Here is a 24,377-nt window from a genome sequence, read left to right as displayed (position 1 = left end):
AACATTCTAATGAAAAAACTTAAAACAAATTAGGTTTTTGTTAATAAAAATATAAAAAGGATATTGAGATTGGTTTATATTATGTTTTTAATGTTTTCTGTTCTTTTTCGATTGATTTGATTTGATTTTACTATTATATTTTTTGTAGTTAAGCAGGGTTGTTGTTTTTCAACTGGTATTGCTCTGGATTTTATTTTCATCCTATAAACTATGTGATATTTTCCGTGTATCCCGACATATGTGTGCGTGTGTATCTGTGTGCAGGATGTGCGTGCCTGGATGAGTGCGCAAAAATGGCAACGGCAAAGAGCAAAAGCCAAGAGCCAAGAGCAAAAACAATTAATTGAGTGGGTGGCAAGCGACACCAGAGTGCAGCGAAAGATAAATCGTTTTGCAATAGCGCTATAATTTAATCAAATTTGTCACTTTTGCAATTGAGCAACTCGCGCGGCAAAAGGAGACTGCCGCTCTGTTGGAATTTATGAATGGCATTTCACGGAGCAAGAGCGCATCTAGACAAAAGGTGAGCTCTGGCTATGGCTGTGGCACTTGCCCCTGCAGCACCAGTTCCACCTGCACCTGAACCTGAACCCGTGCCATTCCACCTCCAAAAGGTAACTCAATCTTCGCTTCATGGGTGGCAAGTGCGTGCTCGGGCATCGCGTTCGCACTTTGTAAATTCAATTTGAAATGCGCTTGATGCGCACAAAGGCAGGTACAAGCCCACCTAGTGCACCTTATGCTCACATGGCTAGAGCCCCCTTCTCCAAACCCCTTCCTGTGATGCCCTACAAGTGCCACCCACTTGGAAAACGGGGTGTGTTTTTCACTGTCGCTGATGGCCAAACAAATGCCAGCTAGCTAAGCGGTTTGTCAGCGCGCTGGGGGTCAGTAAAACGGGTGGGGAGGTGAACGATAAACGTCATTGATGACGACCCAGCAAGCAGGTGACCCCTAGTACCTGCTAACCTCCTCCTTAAACCCCCTCCCTACCCATACATACACACACCCACTCGGCGATTAGGTGAATCGATTAACCGTTCTCGTAATTGAATACAAGCGCACCAGCCGCACGCACTTATTTTGCTGCAGTGTACGCAATTTGTTGTTGCCATTACCCGTGGAATGGTCGCTAAAACTGCCAACAAATTCTCAGTTACGCTCTCACGTGCAAAGCACTCACACAGCTGCAAGTGCCAGCACACACACGCACACGGATACAATCAGCTCGAGCACCTTTCACAGAATGCTCGAACCAATTTCAACAAATCGAAACCCCCTTCTACACTGAGAAAAAGGACATAGTACTCTATAGAACTAAAAACCATTTAAAAAAACTTTTGAAAAAAAAACACCTTTAAAGGTTTTCCATTTTTCGCTAGTCAGATACCACAGATTCGTAGAGATGGATAATAAAATATTAGAATATTATAAAAGTAATCAACATTTTTAATTGATTTCGGAAATAAAATGTATATTAATATATTAAAAAGCCTTAAATAAATGAATTCAACACAATGTGTCATATTTATTTTCTTCCATAATATCATAGAATTTGTATTTATCTTTATAAATGATAGACTCACCTACATTATAAGCCATTGCATTGATATTTATCCCCAACTCAATTCGATTTTTAATCCGAGATTTCCCAAATAAAAACAATATTGACAAACATCATCCATTTAAAAACACATATTTAATCATATAATAAAACTTATTGATTTTATTATAGGAAGTATTTGCTAGCTTTTTTGCCTTGTGTACCCTACCACTGCAATGTTAAACATTTTATCAACGCAGAAAAAGCGGGGAGAGCAAAAAACTCGTTCGAATTTTTAAACAAAAATCCAAAAACGTTGGCCATAAACGAACAGGTAACCAAACCAGGCATCCAGCCTGCGGGAAAACTGCGGGGGGGGAAAGTGGTGGGGAAAGTGCAAAGTGGGGTGGTAGTGGGGGTGCGATTCGAGCTTCGAGGGGTTGTGGATGTTATTTTTCAAACATCAAATGTTCTGGCAACGTTGACGTCAACACGGGGTCCAAGGCAAAAGTGACGCTACTTTCAGCTGTTTGTGCTGGCTTCCTTCCTCTCCGGCCATCTGTTCCCAATTGGCTGCATTTCCCAGGTCAGCCATCTGCCACGCCCCCATTTCCACGCCCTCCCTTTAGCCCGACCCCCTTCATAGTTGCCACTGGCGTTTCGCCCGACCCGGCCATTTATTGCAATATCAAAATGTTTCCTTTCCGGCGTTGAAAATGATTGAAAAATATTCGCTGTTCCATGGTTCCGCTCTTTAAAGTTTGCGAAACAATTTTGTTTGATTTCTGCATTACAGGTGATCCGGTAATTTTTAGTAAACAATTCTCTTTGGCTTCTGTTTTTGCAGGTTATCCTACAAGGAATAATGCTCAGGCTTTTGCTGGTTCATATAATAACGATATGTGTGCTAATAACTAATGTTAAGTCTGGTGTGCCAATTGGTGAGTAGCTAGAAAGTATTTGTAATCTCTTTATTTAAATTTTATTTTATTAAATATCAACAACATATACAAAATTTCATTTAAAATTTTAAGGAACCGGCGGACCTTCAACTATTTTGGAGAGCAAAGATGCTCTATTAACCTGCGTAGTCTCAGATAATTCCTCGAACAACACAGTAATATGGAAGAAGGGTGACGAGATCCTGACCGCCGGCACAGTGCGGGTAACCAAGGATCATCGGGTGCGAATCCTGCACGATGAGAGTGAGTATTACAAATCCTTTAACTTTTTAAGCCACTTAGCCCAATGTTTGGTTTTGTTATTAGATCCCAAGGGAAAAAACCTGGAGACGGGGGGAGAGGTTTGGGTGCTTTTGATTAAGAGTCTCAAACCCAGCGATTCGGGGGCGTATATATGCGAACTCAACTCGGATCCCGTGCTGCGCAGCATTCACATACTGAATGGTAAGTCCCAAATAAAATCATTACACAAGAAAAAAAACTTCCTTACACTTAAATTTTGAAGAGATTTATTAATATTTGCTATGAGAATACTTAGGGATATTTAAGGTTTTTTCTTTTAATTTTTAAAAGTGTTTTTATAAATTGATATTGATATAAAATGATCATTGAAGTGAAATTTTGAACAATTAGCTGTGGAGAGATATTAAATAAAATATTATACAGAACCAATTTATTTATTTCCGATTTCATGAGTAATTTATGTTTTATTGACCCTTTTATTTTTCTGTCTGCCAACTTAATTTCACGCCTTAACCCCTGACAGTCAAGGAGCTGCATTCGTCGACGGGTGGACCGGGAAATTCCTCGGACACGTCGACCGCGGAGTCGAGTGATGTGTTCCTGCTGCCGCCGCCGCTGGACGCGCAGGATAATCGCAGCTTTTGGAGGCCCAGCCAAGTGCCACCGCTGGTGACCCATGACTTTACCGAGTGCTGCGAGCGGGCCAATGTCTCTACGCAATGCATGGGATTCTGCAATGTGCACAACATCCTGGACGGCACCACGGGCATCGATCCGGAGGCCTGCGAGCGGGACTTCCCTGGCATTGTGCGCTGCATGGCGGATGGCCGCAACCATGTGCCCTGCTGCGTGGACAAGCAGATTCCGGATCTCTGCCAGGACATGTGCCGCGGCGAGTACACTCCCTTCACGGACAAGCTGAAGACCCGCGTGTCCTGCGTCCAGCATACCCTAAGTGGGCTGCAGTGCATCTTGAAGGGTGTGCAGTTGATACCCAGTTCGCCGACCTATGTGACGATCGAAAATGTCAGCGAGACGAGTGTGACTGTGGGTTGGACTGCGCCGGAAAAGTTGGCTGACCGGGTTACCGGCTACACCATAAACCTGACCACTTTGCATAGCTTCGATGAGGATGAGCTGAGCGGGGAGATTGTTCACCGAACGGCAGCTGATTCCCCGGAGTCTATAAGCCTTTACACGGTGCCCACGAATCAAACCCAGTTGGCCCTCAATAATCTAAGCCCTCTGACCATGTACGCTGTGATTGTTACGGCTACCAATGAGTTTGGATCCAGTTTGCCCACCGAGAGGCTGAGATTCTTCACCCATACCAGCGCTTCAGCGGCGGAATCGCAGGCGGGAACTACGGACAAACAGGCGATGCCCCAACTTCCGGACACCCGGCAATGTTGCGAGGACAATGGCATGACCCATCGCATGTGCCTGGACAAGATGTGCGATCCGCAGAAGACCGATCAGGCCAACTTGCCCGACTTTATGGTCTGCGCCCCCTGGTCGAATATCACCTTCAACTGTCTGGCCAACAACATCGATCATACGCCCTGTTGTCGCGCCAGGGGAATACCCTCGGCATGCTTTCCCCTCTGTTCTGGCAAGCTGACATCACTGGACTTTAGTTTATTCAAGTAAGTTGTAAAAAATTATTATTAATTTTGTTAAAAATTAATCAGACAACATTTTACGTTGATGTCACATCAGATTACTTGGCTTGCAATCAAAATATAAATTTTTTTGACTGTTGAGAAACCGAATAATGAATTAAGTTAAGGAAAAAACTTCTATAAAACAAATTTTAACATTTTTAAATCATATAGGAAAATATAAATCACTGTTCGAATTATAGGTAATAATATATGGTGATTTATTTTATTTGATTTATTTTTCCTTGTCATTTATAGTCCCAATATTCCATTGTTTAATGTATCTTCTTTTGTATTGCTGATAGCAATTTGCCACTTCCCATAAGGACTCTCAAATTTGAATCGATAATCATCAATGAGCTGCTCATTCCACTGTTAATAACGCACCAGGCCCATCCTTACCCATCATCCTTGTCTGGCAAACCCATAGGCCGTTAAGCTCTAATATCAATCCCATGCCGGTGCCCATTCCCATTCCCATCCCCATTCCCATACTCATATACCCATTCCCACAAATCCGCACCCTTATCCAGCGCCCAAACACAATGCTACTTGCTAATGACTCCGCAGGATGAGTTTTTATGCCCAATGCCAATTACGGAGCTCTGCTCCCCTCTCCTCTGCTCTCCGGTTGTTTGCAGATGCCTGCGCTTCATGTCCGAGTACAACAGCTGTCTGTTCCAGGGCTACGGCGTACTGGCCGATCCGCCGTCAAAGCTCCGGACGGTGGCCAAGACGGACAGCTTCGTGATTTTGGACTGGAACAAGCCAAAGCGCCTGGCCGACACCGTCAGCACATATCACGTCAAGTTCCGACGGCTGGGAGTGGGTGATGACTATCTGACCGTGGAGAAGGTACTACTATTACACTGAGAAAATTTAGGGGAGAAACATTCTAGCATCAATGAGTTCATATAAAATATTTAGAGATTTATAAAGGCTTTAAAAATAATTAGAAAATATAACTTCAGGTTTGTTTTTTTAATAATTTAAGACAATTGTCTTTAAGAAATATTATTTTTTCTTCAAAAGAATGGTATACTTTCTCATTTTTATATAAGTACCCATTTTTATTTGATTTATAAAGCTAACCATTCGAATCTTGGATTACTTAGGCATAATACAATCTACTAAGACGCTTTATTTTGTATCGTTTTATTGCTTACACAATTTAAAACATTTCAAATATTTTATAGTTTTTAATTTCAAATTATTTTTTTACAAAATGCTAAATGCTAGGTTGTGTGTTTTCTCCCAGTGCAGTAATCTGCTGCCCCCCTGTCCCCTCCAAAAAACTGTTTGGCTAATTCATTAAGCTTTGCAGCGCCAGCCGCCGCTGATTCTCGAGGGTCTGGAGTCGGACATCTACTACGAGTTCTACGTGGTCTCGATAAACGCGTACGGCAAGAGCGAGGCCTCCCCGCGCCTGATCACCAGAACTTTGGCTGCGGAGCCGGTCCAGCAGACAGCCGCCAGATACAACATGACGACCTGCTGCCAGGCCTCAGGACTATTGCCCCAGTGTGCCCCCCTGTGCTCCTACAACATTCGACTGTCCGATATCGAGCGACTGGGTCCGGCATGTCGAGCCCAAATGCGTAAGTAACATCTGGATTTTCGGGGGTTTTTTTTGGGTTCCCCCAACCACACGATAGCTCCCTTGGAAAACACTAATTAGCGGCAGGATAGAGAAGCCATTGTGTCCTGTGGACTTTTGTTAATTTAATGAGCTCATTTTGCATTTTTCGTTTAGTCTGCCGGCGATGCAATTTCGAATATTAAGTGACGGGCTCTGCCCATTTGGGCATAATGAATTTTTGTACTTATGCAAATCAATTTTTAGTTAATTAGACGCACACAATCCCCTGAAAATGGCCGAGAGGAATTTTTGATGTTGCTAAATGCATGGGAATTTGGCAAAATTGTTATACCATCAAAGTCTGTTGGCAGCAGATTGTTAGTGTTTGCCCGGGTTTATGTAATTTTAGAGGAGTTACTCTGTGTAGCATTGTTTGGCTTTGCTTCAGTCAGAGTAAACAAAGCTTTTCACAACTGATACTGGTGCTTTGTTTATTTTCCATGAAATTTAATAGTTAATGCTCATAGCTTCATTTTCGGGGGTACTCGAGTGTCTATGAGTAGGTTGATATTTTATCAGATATTTGCTGTACTTTGTAGAATGGAAAAATATTAATGAAAATATTCAAAAGCTGAAAGCCTTCAATTTAGACGTGATTATATAAGACTTTTAGAATCCTACTATCAAACATGTTAATACAAAATTGTTGACAAACTGAATTAAATCAATAAAATATTGTAAATAAAATAAAATGGAAATATAATATTACTTTAAATGCAAAGTTTAGTTCGAGAAATTCAATTCATACATCAATACATTTTTACATAGCAACATACTTTTTCAATCAAAGTTCTTTAAATAGAAAAATATTATTGATTTTGGCGCAATCAGAGGCCGACCTAAATTTGTGATTTCCTGGAATATTTATTTTATGTTCCTTTTATGTTCGCCCGAAGAAAACACTCAATGCCAAAAATGTTCCAGTCATGCTCAATCAAAAAATTGAATCTGCCTCAATGCCACCGATGACTGGGCATAATGTTGCCCCAATTTACCCGTCACCTAGTCAATGATAGGAAATCTTTCGGTTAATTTCCTGTAAATTGCTGCCAAAGTGCCGACTCACGACAGAGATCCTTAAAATTATCATCTCAAATGGAGTTGAGTGGCGGCCAAAGGGGGCAAAATAGATGGGTTCATGTCACAAAATTGTTCCATAACAGAGCACAATGAGCCGTAACTCGGGGTTGGGGGTGGTTTATGCAAATTTCGCCACAATATTAACCCATCTGGTGCTCTAATCCTTAGCCATACTGGCCCGTTGTGCAGCAGGAGGACGAGATCACAGTCCGTGCTGCAGTCGCCGTGGAGTCATTAACGCCTGCATGCCCCTCTGTCGGGGCGTCATGCCGCTCGCACTGACCACCAAATCGGCATCATCATCGGCGGCTGCAGCAGCGGCAACATCATCATCAGCAGCAGCAGCAACATCTGCAGCTGCCACCAGCAACAGCAACAGCAACAGCAATGCGGCAGCAGCAACATCATCATCATCATCATCCTCATCAGGAACGTCAAGCAATGTGCCCGATTGTTTATCATATGCCGGCAACATTCTGCAGTGTTTCGAGGAAGGTGAGTAGTTACCATGGCAGTTGTCCCTGTCTTCCGTCCACATCCTGGTCTTTGTGTGTTCGAGTCCCCAGTGTTGAGATTGGTTGGCGAGCTGTGACTGCCAGTGAATGAAATCAGCTCATTTGAATTTATCTCGTGCCATTCACTCTTGATTAGGCACGTTGCATTGGTTTCACCAGTGATCCAAAGTTCGATAGAGGTTTTTCTTTCTCATCCATCAAACTAGTTTGTATGTCAACTTTTTCGAAAACATCCTCAATATATCAATCACTAAAAAATGATTTATACAAGTAATGGGGGTTTGGTAATATTCCAAATAGCCTAGAAATATTTTTTAGAGATTGTATATAAAATGGCATAGCAGTCAAAGGAGTTCACATAATTTTTTGTAAAATTGAGAATGGAAAAAGAAAGTATTATCAAATAAATCACTTAAACTTAAAAAATTTTTTGTTTAAATATGTATTGTTAAAAAATTGATTTAATCAACATATCTTATATATGAGGGTACATGAGGGTTAACATTTAAAAGAATCTATTTTCTTCAAATTGATTTTCCATTTTTAATTTATTTTATAAATTTAAAGATGTCATAATTTTCATAAACGTGTTTTGTATTTAAAATTCAAATATGGCATGAGTCTTTTTTAAGTTATAAATTGTTCCTTATTTTTACTAAATAATTTTATTTTTATAGAGATAGAGATAAATAAGTTTACAAAACTAAATTAACTTTTGTACACAATATATCACTTGATGTAGCGTACTATATAGGTGGTTAAATGTATTAGAAATACATATTCTTTGAAGTTCTAAAATTATTTTAGTAGCAGGTGACAGGACAAGCATATTTATAGTTTACGATAGGTGACAATTATTTAGTTTCATAATTAAACGAGAGCCCTCAGTCACTGGAAGTCGCAGAGCTGTGCATCCGGCAACCAGACAAAGTGCACCACTGGTCACACCCTGTGGTGCATCCATCTGTGGCTCTTTGTCGATGGGCTGCCGCTGGCCTCGATGGGCTTGTGTTTGCAGCTAATTCTGTTTGTTTAATGGCGTGTCTGTGCACGTCGAGTATACGCACTGTTGCACGCCATTGTGCGCTAAATTATTTGGTCAATGCTTTGGGGCAACCAACCACAGGCCGGCAGACAAAACCAATATTGGCCAATTAAAGTTGCATTATAAAACAAAACAATGCCGTTTGCTCATTCCCGTTTCCCGTTGGCATCAAACAGGCACACAGAATATACCAGGACCGCCGGAAGATGTGCATGCGACATTCGTGAACCAGAGCAGCGTCAGTCTGGCCTGGACGCAACCCGAAGTGGATAATGCCAATAGTAATGGCAATGGCAATAGTAGTGGCAACGCATCGCCAGGTGACTTGATAACCGGCGATGAACTGGCATCTGGTGCCGTGGATCCTGCTGCTGCTGCTGGAAAGGATGTGGCAAATGTCGGCGATGCCACAAGTGGGACAACTGGAACGGAGGACATTGAATTCATCGTGCAATATGGCAAAGTCAATAACATGACCATGTACGAGACAGTTGCCAAATTGGAAAATGTGAGTATATATCGGTTTTGGACAATAGACCCTCTCTCTATCTGCACAAACTTTTCCAGTGCAGAACTATTCAATCCCTCCCCCTCCCCTTTTTCTGCACCTGTGAGTTGGCTCGGAAAAGTTTTTCTTTTTTCCGGGCAGGCTGAGAGATTCACAGACTGAAAGCCAGATTCACACACACAATGGGACACTTCATTTGCATTGGGGCCTGCGGGCGGTCGCCTTATTACGATTTGCCTTTTGGGCCAAAATGCTGACATTATATATATTCGAGTGCCAATGGAATTGAAAAGAGCTTACAAATTGCCTTGTCTGAGCACCGGAGGCCGGGTGGGGAGTCAGGACAATAACCGTTTCAACAACTTTCCGACCGGGGAGAACTTAAATTGCCAGCAGAGTTAATGAAGAAGTTCGGGGACAGGAAATTGCTTCCATAACAAGCAGTCATATTAGCAGATATTGTGGTCGTTTCAGCATACATGGCGTATGCGCAACGTGAGAGGCTGCACTAATTGTTCAATGAAGACATTAAGTTGAAATTGTCTATCTTGATTTGGGAATCATAATAGACATATGGATCGCTTGAATTGTGCAGAGCTTGAGCTTTATTTGCCATTTCTTATGAATTAAATGAATGAGTTTGGTAATACATTTCCAAATTCAAATTGATAAGATTCCGTGAGATGTTTAAAAAAGTAAAAGTCTACCATTTATCACAAAAATCAAATCTTAAAATATCAAAAAGTTAAATATGTTTTATCACAATTAATAATCGGTGAGTTGACTAATAAAAATAGAAACAATTACATAACTTAATGTTCTTTTGCTTGACCTGTGCAAAGAAAAATTCATTTATACATTCATTTAATTTTCGAAAAAAATGTATCTATTATGTTGATAAAAGTCTGTTAAAAAAGAGAAATCCCTCCCCAAGGTAATTGTAAATTGAGCATTTTTTCCTGCATTAATTTCAGCCCATGGCTCACCAAAAATGTCCAAGTGATTTTACAGTTAAGCCAATTATTCAATTATTTATTTAAATCATTGGCCATCGCACTGTGGGCCAGAAAGTTCATTTTTTGGCCAAAAATCTGTAATTTCTTTCCTGGGATAGTTAGAAGGATGCAGTTTTTTGCATTTATCTCTTAAAAGATTGAACTTTTCAACGAACTAAAAGTAAAATTTATTGGAATTTTATATGGTATAGATAATCCAAACCAAAATCGGAAAATTTTACATACTTTTCGGTTTTTTATTTTTAAAAAAATAACTAGAAGACGCACTCAATCCATTTTCATACACGATTAAGTATGAGAGAAAACAAATTAAAAAAAATTAACACCACTATAAAATATGATGTCGTTTGAGATTTATGAACCGTTAAAAATTGCTACTTTCGGAGGCTCCCACTTGAACGTTTATTTAATAATCGACCTAACAAAATTTTCTATTTTTTTCTTCTTGCTATCTGTTTAGATTCTTATAATCAAATTATTAGAAAAAAATTGTTTGAAAAATATTGTTTTTTAATTCGTTTAATGTTAATTTGACATTTTCTGAAGTCATCACAAAAGTATGCTATTTATTTATTTATTTATTAATTTGAGATCATAGTAAAGTTTAAAAAACTAATACTAACATAGGGGGTAGTGCTAGCTACGAGGCCTTCGACTACGTATTTATGTAAGCTACATTTATATTTTTATAATATATTTTAGTTCTTCTCCGAAGAAAGTACAAGAAATGCAGCATACCTTTGGGCATACATAAGCTCATCAAAATGGTTCGACTTCAAATTAAGCCATCAAATAAAACTAAAATTACTGAAAACTAAGGCAAAACCGCATCGAGTCGGCGATGAGCGATTTTAGTAAATTAATTAAAGAATTTATTTTTGATGTAATGACTTCATTCGGGGATGGCACCCAAAAGCACTCGAAAAGCAAAGTACTCATTTGCTAAAAAAAGCAGTAAAAATCAACGAAAAAGTTTCTTTTAGGAAACAAGTAAGTCAGAAGAGCTATTTATAATTTTTTACTTGTTGAAAATAATGACTTCTAAAAGTTCTGTGAAGAAGTCGAACAGCTACATCAGCATCTTTGACTTCTAGATTTTTTTTCATTTCCATCAATATTTGATGAATTTTTAACTTTAAAAATACGGTAAAAAAAAACTACTTGCCCGAATTCTTTGAAACTTTGGCATAAATTAGTTTAATGTATAATAAAAAGGACTCCATACTCGGTCTTGTCATTTTCTTAAAAAAAAAAAACGTATTTTTGGCCAAAAATCGGATCGGCTGGCCCAGTGTGCATCGGCTAAATCTGACTAAATGCATATATCGATGGCCATTGTTTATCCAACGCATTGAAATCAATTGAATTTGGTCCCAAAACTCCCAACGAGTTTCAAGTGCAATCCTCTCTAACCAAAATATTCAACTTAAATATATATATATGTATATTTTTAAATATATATATACTGAATGGCAGATAGTTTTGGTTGGCCAACGCTAATCCAATTCAGTGTAATAATCTTTGAACTCAGTCCAAAACATCGATTGAGGGGGGTTTTCTGGCCAGGTTTAGATGTATGTAGAGCTATGACCAAAGTTTTTGACGCCTTTTCAGCTGGGCGGGTTGGGTTGGGGGACTTATGGCCGCCATATGCATTGGCAACGTGCAAAACGTGACTATAAACTGGTAAAAATTGCAGCCGATCCGCAAAAAAAAAACAAAATAGGTGAAGAAAAAAAACGAAAAAAAGAGTAACCAAAACCAAACAACGGGCCAAAAGTTGGCTCTGGCTTTGCCATTGGCATTGTTGTAATTGTTGGTGTTGCAGTTTTGTTGTTTTGTATTTTTGTTGCAGCCTTTGCAGCCTTGTTGCACTTGTTGTTGTAGTTATTGGCCGTTGTTGTCACACATCAACGCGCTTTGCTGGCAGCTGGGCCTCGCTGATGTTGCTGCTGTTGCTGTTGCTGTTGCTGGTGTTGCTGCTGCTGCTGCAGCATCAGCCATGGCCATCAACAGAGTTATTGGCCTCGAAAAACTTGCAAATGCTAAAAAATACAGCAATACGGCAACAACAAAAGCCTGGCAAGAGTTTGTCGCGTGTTGATGCGCACAGAAATGTATTTAAAGTGGGGTCGGTGTTGCCGATGTTGCTGTTGGCATTGCTGTTGCTGCTACTGCTGCTGTTGTTTCTGTTGCTGCTGGGGCCATTGCAACCTGTCGTCGACGACCTGCCAATGATGCTCCAGCAGCAACAACTCGATGGGAGGTGAACCCGTGATTTTAGTTATTTAAAAATCAAGGGAAACATTTAGCAGCATCTAATGCACATAGGCCTAAAGTCCTATAAAAACTTTACAAGTTCTTAAAGACCCATAAAAATATTAATGGTTGCTGTAAAACATTTTATTTTAGCAATTCAACATTTTCTTTTATTGTTATAGGTAGCTAATTACTGAAAAATTATTGACTTATTCACCATCTGAAAATTATTCACTTTATATTCACTTAATATATTTTTGTAGGATTTCTTTTAAGATATTTTTAGCGTATAACTACAAACCTGCTTGTTTATATTTCTTTTCAAAATTCATTGCTGCTCAATCGATTTAATATGAATGATTGATCATGAGGTGGTGGGAATCCCAGCTTCTATTGACAGCTGAGAAAAAACCCCCGAAACCATCGTGACAGAAGCTTTCGTCACGTGAGCAACTCTGCACCAGAAAACCAATCGATATGGAAGATACTGTGCGGTGTCAGCTTTGGTTCGAATTTTTTCTTACACTCCGAGCTGTTTTTTGTTGATTGTGTTGTGGAAAATTCATTCGCCCTGTTGGTTGCTTATTTTTTGCCTTATTTTTCCTTATATTTTTTGTGTGCATTTCTGTTTTATTTTTACTTGCTTTGGTCAGCAGGGCTCGCAGCTGTTGCGGTGATGCTGTTGCTTTTGCTGTTGGCTTAACTTGGGGGCTGGCTTCGGCTTGGCTTAAATGCTTTTCAGCTTGGCCGTTTTTGCGGTGCGACCATCGCACCATCGCTGGGTGTCAAATGGTTTAAACGCGCCTCGCGACCCCATCCGAATGGGTTATTGTATCTATAAGTTCGTGGCTATCGGCACAGTTCCCTCCCAGCACTTCGCCTGCAATGCGTTGACTCAGTGTGACACTTTTATGGACAAACTTAATTGCTTTTGGACGTGTCAGAAATATATACATGTAGAGGAGAGGATTGGGGATTGGAGTGGGTATAACATCATTGGGCCAACAAACCGCTGGGCCAAGACTAATGGCTTGGCGAAAAGTTGTGCTTAAACTGGCAATCGCAATGCCGCCCAATATTTAAAGGTAATTTCGCCGGCAGCCCGCTGTGTTTTTGCAACCCTTCCTGATTGAATCAGTGCCAATAATTTGGCAATTTCTATTCGTCGCCAATGCACGGCCGGCATTGTGTCACCAGCAGCATCAGCAACAAACAGCCCCACAAAAACATTATTCGAATCTACAGGATATTACATACCATCAGGGAGAAGGGCGACGGGCTAGGGAAAAGCGGAAATAAAAGGTTTTCCTTTCCACAGTCGCTGATTTCAAATGATTCTCCTCTGTTGACTCTGTTGGCCAAAAACGAACGTAACTTTTGTGATGATTTTTAGTGCCGCCGCTCTGCGTTAGTTTAAGTTGGACTTTTATTCCTATTTGTGTTTGTGTTGGCCAAACACACGACCATAAAAAACTTTTTAATATAGCCGGCAACACTGAAAAGTACTGAAAAAAAGGGAAGAAATAGGGAAGGGACTGACCACGATGCCAGAAATTAGACACATTAAATATTCTGATACAGCTGTGAAGGGGCCAAAGGGGTTTCGGCCACGGCGATTATGTGCTTTGTCACTGCAGTCGACTTCGGGCCAAGACAACTGGTAAATGAGCGACCGGGGACCTAGTTTTATGGCCGGAATGTGACTCCCGTTAGGGGGAAGGACTTCAGATACCCCAGATATGCACACGAAACAAAAAATGTTCCCTAACTGAGGTTAAGCTTAAATTGAATGTTAAAAAATACAAGTAAAAGTATTTTTCTTTTCCCAAATAGATGGGAATTTTTAATTATATTATTAAAATAAAATTGAAGGTTGTTTGCCAATAGCAATTTAGAAGTTAATACAGTGACAAAGTAATTTTACATGGTTCTTAGAATTGAGGCATAAATTATTAAGTTTAACATTACTTGGTGCTGATTTCTCAATACCCTATTAAGTTTATAGTTCGGTATCTTTCAGAGAAAGTTAGCATAAAATTAGATTGTTCAGAAAGACAAATTCTTTTTCTTACTGTGCTGTTAATTTTACGAACGATAAATCTTTCGGGCTGATAAACCTGAAAAATAAGAGAACGCAACCCCTTTTTTGCTTGTTTCGTTTTATCGACCTCTAGTTATCAGTTTCATCTGAAACTGAAATATTCCGAAACAGGAATTCAACTCACTATCAATTGGTTCTTAACATGTTTTAAAAAAAAATGGTTTAATGGTAAAGGATTTTTTTCACAACTCGAATTTCTCTAAGTGCAATAGCTAAGTAGCTAAGGACATCGCGCTATGCATTTTGAGCAGCAATAGCTATTCGCCCAAGTAGTTGCTGGGGACTCACCTCGATTTCTGGGAGGTAACCCCATTAATTATTCAGTTAGGACCAGCTCGTCATGCCAATTGTGGCACATTTAAGTTGCGGTTAATGTAATTACGGAGGGGGACCGAAAAAGCAAAGCAAAAAAAAGCGACTCACAGAGGACACACGCCCAACTAAAAGTCCTTTGGCTGCTTTTAGAGTTGCCCTTTTTTTCTGCATGGGGCTGTCGAGAGCATAATAAATCGTTTTTCCCTGCTCTGCCTTGACAATCTTTTTCGGCTTTGAATTTAATGCGTTTTAGATAAGTTTCTAATGGAAGGAAATTAGTATTGAGCCGGGCAATTTATTCTCTCGGGCTGTGGTCACTAAATTCTAGTTAGTTTATCCGAAAGTACCTGTGTCAAATGGAAGACCCTATCTCTGACTTTAACCCCTGTTTCGGACGGGTTCTATGGGTTAAAATGGGTCCAACGCTCGGCATCTCATACTTGACACAAGTTGTCACAAGCAGGGCGAAGCGAACCCCCCGCAAATTGAGATTTACGACTTGACCCGGGCATGGCCAAAAACAAAAAACACAAAAATAAAACACATCTAACCATAAGCGAGATGAACCTTCATACATATTTAGAGATGTTGGCCAAACTGGCTCCACGAACAGATGTCCAACATCGCTCTGACATTGACTTACATACTCAAAATGACTCGTTACGCCGGATAAGCTCGGGGAGGGCGGCGCTCAGAGGGGGGCGTGGCACTCAAATCAAATAATTTTAGCGCATTGCCAGCACTAAGTAGCTAAAATAACAAACGCCGGTCCCCCGATGATGATGATGATGATGATGGTGATGATGATGCCGCTGCCATGCTGCTGATAAAAACAAGTTAATGCTGCCCCCCAGAACTGACTTTGCTTTAAAAACAAACAACGCTCGGCCATAAAACGAAATAAATTACTTAACGCGCCGCATTTTTTCGCACTGGCCACGCAGCCAAAAATGCAATTAAAGGCCAAAAACCGCACCGCGACTGCGACATCTGCAAGAGATTAAAAAACGAGAGAGACCGAAACAACACAGCAGCAGCAGCAACATCATCGTAGTAGCAACATCAGCACAGCAGCAACATCAGGCAGTCAAGCGATTCGGTGTGTAAATGATTGAGATGATTCCGAGATTGTAGGGTGTACACAAGCCAGGCTGTAAAGATTATACTAAGAAGTTGTAAAATTTACAATGGTGTTCCAAAAACAACAAAATTTCTAAAAGCATTTAAAAAGATATATAGCTTATTGACAATTTCCAGTAAAATACTTTAATGAAGGTCAAAAGCTAAAGTAATGGACTAAAACATTTTCAATTTATTTAATTTTCTGTCATTTCATTTTTAATTTTACTTCACCAATTAGAAATTAAAGATATGTTTAGAAATCCAAAGGCTATAGCTATTCTTGGCTTGAAAATGACTTTAATACATATAAAAATACAAAAAAGTACTGAAAATCTTTTAAGATTAGGATTCTTGCTGAAAGACTGTTGAGATTATGAAATTACATTACAAAATAATCTTTAAAATATTTGCTTTTGAAATATGCTTTAAACTTGTGTAAGTTATAGTTTATTCAATGCTAAGTAAAATGTATTATAATTTAAAACAAATTTTTTAACTATACTTCATTGTTGGTTTTCTCTGTGCAGATACTTTAAGGTCCCATCCCATATGCCATAAAATTCCCGCAGGGCATCTATCGGCCACGAAAGCTGTAACACCAACAGATTACGCTAACGATTTTTAATGTGGATTTGCAGCAAGTGGGTTTTAGAGTGGGGTCACATGGGGTGTTCTGGGGTGTTGGGGTCTGTCTGTCTGCTGTCCCCGGGAAAACTCCATGCATAGACCAACGTCCGAGATATAGCTGTCAATTCCGAGGATGGCTTTTGAAACAAAATAACGCCAGTGCGGACAGTGGGGACATGAAACTGGGACCCGAATCGCAGATAGCGATAGGATTAGGGACCAGCAGGAAGGCCCGATGAGTCGGATGACTGCGACAATGGCACACTGCGAATGACTCTGATGACGATGCAGCTGGTTGGACGATGGAGAAAACAGGGTGTGGTGTCATTTGACGGGCTAAATACCACAAATTGCGCTGCGTGGCGGCAATTACAAAAAGTACTAATCATGGCGACATGTCTTTCAGCGAAATCAAGCCAAACCACAGCCACGAGCAGACGACAGCAGAACAGACCGAACCATTTTTTTATATAGTCGTTTAATGGGAACTCGAGAAGAGCTCAATGAAGGGTGTAACAATTCGTGGTTAATTGAGATTAAAGTGTTTAAGGAATTTATTAGCGGTAGCAATTTTTAAATATAATTTGATTTGTATTTTCTGCCGAATCTTCAGGCTTTTGTTTATTTACTCATGATAAATACTCATTTGCTCATGATAAAAAATCAACCAAAAATTTAGAGCTAATCTATTAAATATTACTAAACAAAAACGAAAATGGATTTGATAATTATCTTATTATTATAATTTTGGGTACTTCCAAAGTCGACCCTTTTCTGTTCCATGACTTCTGATTTCATTCTATTCATAGCAATTTTCCCACATTTTTTTCTCGTTCTCGTTAACGTCTCGCCTGCTATTCGCATGCAATTATACACTTAGGAATTGACCACCAATGAGACGAGTATCGATTTGACCAATTTGGATGCGAATGCCTTGTACCGCATTACGGTTGTGACGCGCGGCAAATTTGGCACATCGCTGCCGGCATCCATGCTCTTGCTGAATACAACCGACCAACAACGGGCCAGCGAAGGTGAGTTGGCCAACTCGACTCCAAAATGAGTTGATTTAATTGTGGTCCGGACTGTTTTGCTATGAGTGTGTGTGTTTTTCCTATGTGCATTGCAGCGCGGGGTGAGGGCGTGGCCTGGGGCGCCCCCTCGCCACCCCATTCGCTAACGGTGGTGGCCCACAGCGCCACCTGGATGCAGCTCACCTGGCAGCCGCCCGAGTACGCCCATCCGCATGAGAGGATTACCTACAGGTAAGCAGAGAAATCAGGCCCCAAGCCAGGAATTTAACATTGCTTTTAAAATAAAATTAAGTGAATAAAATGAATAGATTAAAGTTAGTAAAGTAATAACTAAATATTTAATAACAGCAGATTGGTAAAAGATATCTTTCTTTTTATCTTCACTTTAAGAACGGAAGTTTTTTTCTTAAGATGTATCTCTTGTAGTTTAAAATATTTTTAAACATTTTAGAATGTTTTGAAAATTGACTTCTACCTTTATACAAAGCAATGATTTATTTTACTCTTTGTGTAGAAATCCTTTTAAGGGGGTATTCTAGTCTAGAGGCTCTAGTTTCGAGCCTTTTTTAACAATTAATTAAAACTAAACAATTGATATTTTTATTGTCGGGTTTTTTATCATTTGTTTATTTAACTTAGAAGAGTACATAAAATAAAATTTAAAAAAAAATATTTTTTTTTTCATCGAGTTATGCGTCCTTGAAGTAGAGGGGGAAAAAAAAGGCCATGTCCTCGTCGCCATGATTTCTACCCTTGTGGTCATTTGAAAAATAAAAAAAAAAAGATTCTTAGTCAGTACGAATGTCGCTATGTCATGAACCAGCCAAACTAAAAAAAAATTTTTTTTTCATAAAATGGCGGCCACTCAAAAAAAAGGTAGATTTTTTTACTAATTTTGTAATTTTATCGAATTTTTTAAAAATATTACAAATTTTAAATTCCAATTTTTTGTTGGTTCATGCGATAGAGAGATATTGAAAGAATATTCATGCCAAATTTTAAGTAAATCGGCTGATTAGAACTTGAAATATTATGGCTACCGTATCAGAAAAAGTAGTTTGGAGAAAAACGCGTTTAAAGTTTTACGTTAAATTTCAGGCAGTGTAACTGATAGAATAGCACGTATAACTTACATTCTCTTAATCAGCCATAATTTTAAAAATAATTTGAATTTTGAATAATCCGTTTAGGGAGATATTTTTAAAAATCTAAACTATCGAATTATGAAAAAAAAAAATTTTCGATTTTTTCAAATTTCTAGACTAGAATACCCCCTTAAAATTATATTTATATTATATTTAATTTAAACTTAAATAGTTTAAATCATATTTTTTAAAAATTTCATAGAAAAAAATAGCTTTATTACATTTTTATTATTTTTAAAAAGTTCATCAAATTTTAACTTAAATTTTGTAAGTACTGATGACAAGGCTAGCTTTAAAGACATCACTTTAAAAACCAATTTGTAGAGTTATGTTTTGGTGTGTATCCTAACCATCACCTCTCCCCCGCAGAGTCTACCACAAGGCCATGAGGGCCGAGCAATTCATAAAGATTGAAACGAAGTTGGCCTGGCTGCGGATGAACAACCTGAAGCCGAGCTCGCAGCATGTGCTCTACGTGGAGGCTGTGGGCGAGCGGGGCGACTCGTTGCCCTCCGAGACACTGGTGGCCTGGACGGATCCCGCCCTGCCAGCCTTTGTGGACGTAAGTGGTCCCCTTTTCAGACGCAGCTACATATTTATTTTCGGGTGAAACTGAGGTGTACTCTACTTGCAGCCCCCCACTGTGCATCCGGCGGACAACATCCCGGAGGGCGGTTCCATGACCATCCTCTGTCTGGCCTTGGGCAACCCGGCTCCGACCATCTCGCTCTACGTGGGAGGACATCTGGTGCGGCAGGACACCTCGCGGCACATGGTCACGGTCATTCACAACGTGTCGGCCGACATGGAGCACGTCTCTTGCTATGCGGACAACGGCTACGGAGTGCCCATGCAGGCCACCAGGAGGGTTAACATATGCTGTAAGTAATGCAATTTGGGTTGATTCGCTTAGCTGCCTTATAGTGTCAAGGGTTCTTATTTAAAAGATGCGGAAAACTAAAGAAGATATACAAAGTTCTGAAAATGTATAAATTTAAACAATTTAATTTTGCTTAAAAAATGTTATAATTGTTTCAAGATATACATAAATGTAGTAAAAAGTTGATTAAAATATTTAAGTAGAATTTTAAAAATCATTAACTGTTTTTGTTCACTTTGATTTAATTGTAATTAATGTCAATGTCTTAAAATGAAATTTTTAAAAAGGTTCTAAAGTACATTATACATAGGATACTTTCATTTATACATATGCAGCTAGGTTAATTTCTCAATTTATTTTTATACTATTTCTTATTAAATCTATAAATATATTCTGTAGACCCCCCGAAAATCCAAGCAGCTGGCATTACCGTAGCCAATATTGGCGATGAGATTGAACTCCGCTGTACGGTGGACTCGAAGCCCGCGCCCAAGACAATTTTCTGGAGAGAAAAGGATGGTAGGGTGCCGGTCATAAATGGCGGCAACTACTTTATTTCCGTCAAATCCAATGAATCCCGGCCCACGATATATACGATGTCGTTAAGGATCAGCAAGCTGCAGGCCAACGATGTCGGTGATTACTTCTGCCATGCGGATAATCCCTTTGGGGCCACCACCACGCCGGTATCGGTGCGTATACGCAATACGCCGGCGCTCAATCACAACGTTTCCCAGTGCTGTGCCGAACAAAATGTGACGATGGCCTGTCGCAGTGCCTGCAGCTATTATGTGGACTTCGATGCCATTGCGGATCGACCCGAGTGCATTGTGGACTTTGACAAGCTGATGAGATGTGCCGCCGATGGCTCAGATCATCGATCCTGCTGTGCGGATGAGCATGTGCCCCGAAAATGTCTGAATTGGTGTCGAGGCGAGTCTGTCCGCTCCAAGGAGATCTGCAGTTTGCAGTATGCCCGCACCATTGTGGGTTGCTTTGAAAAGAATCGCGATCGACTGCCCGGTCCACCGGAGAACATTGTGGTCAGCGTGGTTTCCGACAGCGAAGTCAGCATAAGGTGAGTCTTTGATTTTGAAATCACCATACTTAAAAAATTGCAATTATCAAAAATTCCTACAAAAGATAATATTATCTCATGGGCAACAGAATTGTTTCAATCGATTTAGAGTAGTTTTGGATAAATTAAACCGAAAAAGTTCAGTGTCATTGTGTCACAGTATCATTTTTTAAAAAATAGTATCATTACTTACACTTTTTTAAGAGTAGTTTCTGTCTTTCTCTGTGAAGTGAACCATTTTTTTTTAAATTAATTAAAATTTAATTTGATTACTAAAAGGCTTTCTTGATTATAAATATTTTTTTTTATTAAAACAAAAGGGTCTTTAACTGAATAACCTCATCTTCAGAGACGCAAACTAAATAAAGTCTATTTCTGTCCAATGTCCTACCTAAACAAAGTTTAACCGAGCAGAAGCCGTTTGGACTTAAGCCCCCAAACTATGTGGGACACGTTCCAACCCCTCCACTAAGCCCTTAAACACTTTTGTCCGATGCGGAAGTAGACTGATCCATTTAGCGCTCCAAACCCAATACATTCATTATCCTTCTCTGCGCCACACATCCTCTCATGTGGTCGTGTGTGTGTGTGTGTGGAGGACTGGGCCACTAATAGACCGCAAATCCATTAAAGCAGAGATTTTTTATCTCACTTTAATACACTCGGTCAACGTCAAAGGTTGATGAGGGCTGTGAACCTCTGAAAATGCTGCCGCATTAAATTTATTAAAATTCCAAACAAGTTGTGAGCCTGCAACAATATTGCGAAGGACTCATAATGCGGCGCCGTCGTCGTCGTCGTCGTCGTAGTCTCTCTCTCTATGAAAACTAAACTATTTCATTACAGATGGGATGCGCCGACAAAGAATCCAAATGCCGTTGACGGCTATAGAATATTTTACCATGAGGCCGCCGTTCTGCCGCCAACATCGAGTTCGGGCTCCGGTTCGAGTGCCCCATCCTCGGAACAGGGTTCGGCGATGGAGAATACCGGCATGGATACCCTGGCAGCCATGAATAATGCAACAAGTATGGGCGGCGGCAGCAACAATGCGATGGCCGCCCTCGAGATACGACGCATCGACGTAAAGGACACAACAATAAGCATTAATGGCCTCAAGAAGGATGTGCTCTACGAGCTGGTGGTGAAGGCTGGCAATAGCTACGGTAAGTTTACTTGGGGAAGCCGAAGGAGCCCAAGTCCTGGCCGGATTTTAATTTGCCGGCTTGTCTTGCAGGTGCCAGCGTGCTCACAGATCCGATTAGGTTCACGCTCGGCGAGCACCATGTGACCTCGGCCACCAGCAGCTACTCGAGTGCCGTGGGCACCATCAGCGGCATTGTGGCCAGCATTTTGGCCATTCTCCTGGCGGCGGCGGCCATTGTGTTCTATCGCCGGCAGCGCTCCAGCTACGGAAAGTCGGCCAACGGCAATGTGGCGTTCGAGAACCCCACCTACACCAGGGGCCTCGAACAGGTGCAGGTGTGTACAACGATCGATGGCCATTTTTTGGCCACCATCATCATGTTTCTTTTTTGGGCAAGGGTATCTGCATAGCCTGGGGGTATATAAGATATGAAATATTAGTAGCGATAGTATAAAAACAAGGCGAAGGAATAGGCCAATACCAAAATTAAAGGTTTTATAAACTATATCTCCCACTAATATCTTCATGACTTCGATCTACTTAATGAATATTATTTTTCGTTCATAAATTAGAATCGACTAATATCTTCATGACTTTGATCTACTTAATAAATATTCTTTATCGTTCATGAAAATTAGATACTTTTCTCTGTATTACTTAATAGTTATTATAAAGATACTAAAATCAGTAAATGATATAAGGGTTTGAAGAGATTATTAGACATTCAAAAACTTTTTGCCAACATTATTTTAGATCATATTATTATTATTATTATCAAGTATGATTGTTTTCAAACGAAATATAATATAGTTTCCAAAAGCCTTTTGTTTTACGAATACAACCCATCCAAATCCCAAAAGAATGCCAAGTTTTCAATGTTTTTATACTGATGTCAGTAATGGGTATCACAAGATCGACTATATAGATTTAATCACCACACCTGTATTGCCAACTCCTTGCCGGAAAAAGTTTATTTAGTGATATGATAGTTGTATGCTTTTGTGTATTTTCCGTAGGCGTGTATTTACCTGTGTTTTTGTGTATGTTATAACTGTCAATGTCTTTTTCTACCACCCCCTCTAAACGACACATCGACACCCGGACATGGACATTTATGAACGGCCATAGCTACCCACTGTCACGTCGGCCATCACGACGCAAAATGGCAGCCACCATGGGATGAGCAGCAGCAACAACAATGGGGGCAGCAACGGCAACAGTCACAGTCATGGTCGTAATGGCATTGCCGCCACAATGACGACATCCACAACGACAACGGCGCCGACAGCAGCGGCCACCTCGGCAGGTGTCACACTCACGGGGAACAGGCAGCAGCAACAGCAGCAGCAGCAGCAACATCAGCAGCACCACCAGCAGCAACATCAGCAGCAGCAGCAGCAACACAAGAGTGCGGCAGATGCGGCGCATCACTTTCATAACCCGCTCAGCAATACGCAGTGCAATGAAGTAAATCCCACAATTTATGAAGAGCTCAAACTTGGCCAAGAAGGTGCTGGATTTAAGAAACTTGTGCCATAAACGTAGCACAATAATAATAACAACCACAGAGACAGACAACCACAACAACAACAACATCAACAGAGGAACACATGACAACAAAAACATGAACGAAAACAAACCAAGTATAGCTAGCGAACTTATATACATATATATATATAAACTATATATATAGAAATATATACGCTAAATGTAGACATAGGCCGTGTAAACAGCGCGAAGCGCAACCTCAAACAACACACACACACACTCACACAAACGAAAACAAAAACACAGACACTGACAAATACAAGCACACACACACACGCACACGTAGACGGTGTGTACTGTGACATCTTTACAGAATGCATTGCGAGAAAAAACGTTGGGTAACATAAATTTTTGCTTGCAAAAATCTTTTGGGTAGCGTGTAATAAGTAATAAATTTTTAGTATGTAACTGTGATTCAACCAGAACAAAAAAAAAAAACAAAAACGATGTAAAATAATTAACTAATTGGTAATGAAAGTAAGCAAAACTGAAAACTGATTGAGAAAAAAATACCAATGATTAGTAAAAATCTATATATGCTAAATGTGTTTTCATCTTGGCTTTAGTTGGGGCTAATACGCTTGAAATGGTCGAGAGGTTGTGCTAAAATATTGTTTTATTTTTATTTTTCAATACTTGCCCTCATTTCTAAAAGTAATTTCGATGGTAAAAAATAGTTTTTCAATTTTCTAAATACTTATAAAATGTTGATTGTATAAACTAAGCATGCTGTTTTATTTTTTTCGTAACTTACACTTAAATATTTCGGTTTTAATAAAATTCTCTGATTTTGACAATTTAGTTATGCTAGTCCTAAATCATGTTGATAAAGCAGAGAAATTAAGGATCCTAACTTAATATATCCTTGTTTGATCTTGCAACCAATGACCTCTAAGAGACTATTTTCGT

The 24,377-nt window shown here is 39.9% G+C and overlaps 1 protein-coding gene across 2 annotated transcripts in view; it reads left to right on the top strand.

The window, feature by feature from the left end:
• The window catches only part of LOC108013221 (Ig-like and fibronectin type-III domain-containing protein 2), a 79,236-nt gene extending 55,235 nt beyond the window's left edge, over nucleotides 1-24,001 (top strand). Inside the window, exons 3-18 of one of the 2 annotated variants that reach the window (XM_017078948.4) lie at nucleotides 2,391-2,484; nucleotides 2,578-2,748; nucleotides 2,812-2,949; nucleotides 3,272-4,394; nucleotides 5,051-5,264; nucleotides 5,734-6,007; nucleotides 7,297-7,623; nucleotides 8,865-9,196; nucleotides 17,517-17,670; nucleotides 17,766-17,901; nucleotides 19,185-19,377; nucleotides 19,450-19,696; nucleotides 20,095-20,773; nucleotides 21,620-21,939; nucleotides 22,011-22,255; nucleotides 23,049-24,001. In XM_017078948.4, the coding sequence (XP_016934437.3) occupies nucleotides 2,409-2,484; nucleotides 2,578-2,748; nucleotides 2,812-2,949; nucleotides 3,272-4,394; nucleotides 5,051-5,264; nucleotides 5,734-6,007; nucleotides 7,297-7,623; nucleotides 8,865-9,196; nucleotides 17,517-17,670; nucleotides 17,766-17,901; nucleotides 19,185-19,377; nucleotides 19,450-19,696; nucleotides 20,095-20,773; nucleotides 21,620-21,939; nucleotides 22,011-22,255; nucleotides 23,049-23,459 (5,040 nt within the window). In that variant the 5' untranslated portion in view covers nucleotides 2,391-2,408 and the 3' untranslated portion in view covers nucleotides 23,460-24,001. Of the gene's footprint in view, nucleotides 1-2,390; nucleotides 2,485-2,577; nucleotides 2,749-2,811; nucleotides 2,950-3,271; nucleotides 4,395-5,050; nucleotides 5,265-5,733; nucleotides 6,008-7,296; nucleotides 7,624-8,864; nucleotides 9,197-9,255; nucleotides 9,358-17,516; nucleotides 17,671-17,765; nucleotides 17,902-19,184; nucleotides 19,378-19,449; nucleotides 19,697-20,094; nucleotides 20,774-21,619; nucleotides 21,940-22,010; nucleotides 22,256-23,048 lie in introns of those variants that run through there. The other variant, XM_070995636.1, reaches the window with a different exon arrangement.
• The last annotated feature ends 376 nt before the right edge of the window (nucleotides 24,002-24,377 follow it).

The sequence above is a fragment of the Drosophila suzukii genome, chromosome 3 (assembly GCF_043229965.1).
Source record: "Drosophila suzukii chromosome 3, CBGP_Dsuzu_IsoJpt1.0, whole genome shotgun sequence".
NCBI lineage: Eukaryota > Metazoa > Arthropoda > Insecta > Diptera > Drosophilidae > Drosophila > Drosophila suzukii.
Note: the sequence above shows the minus strand (reverse complement) of the source record. Positions and strands in the feature narration are given on the sequence as shown.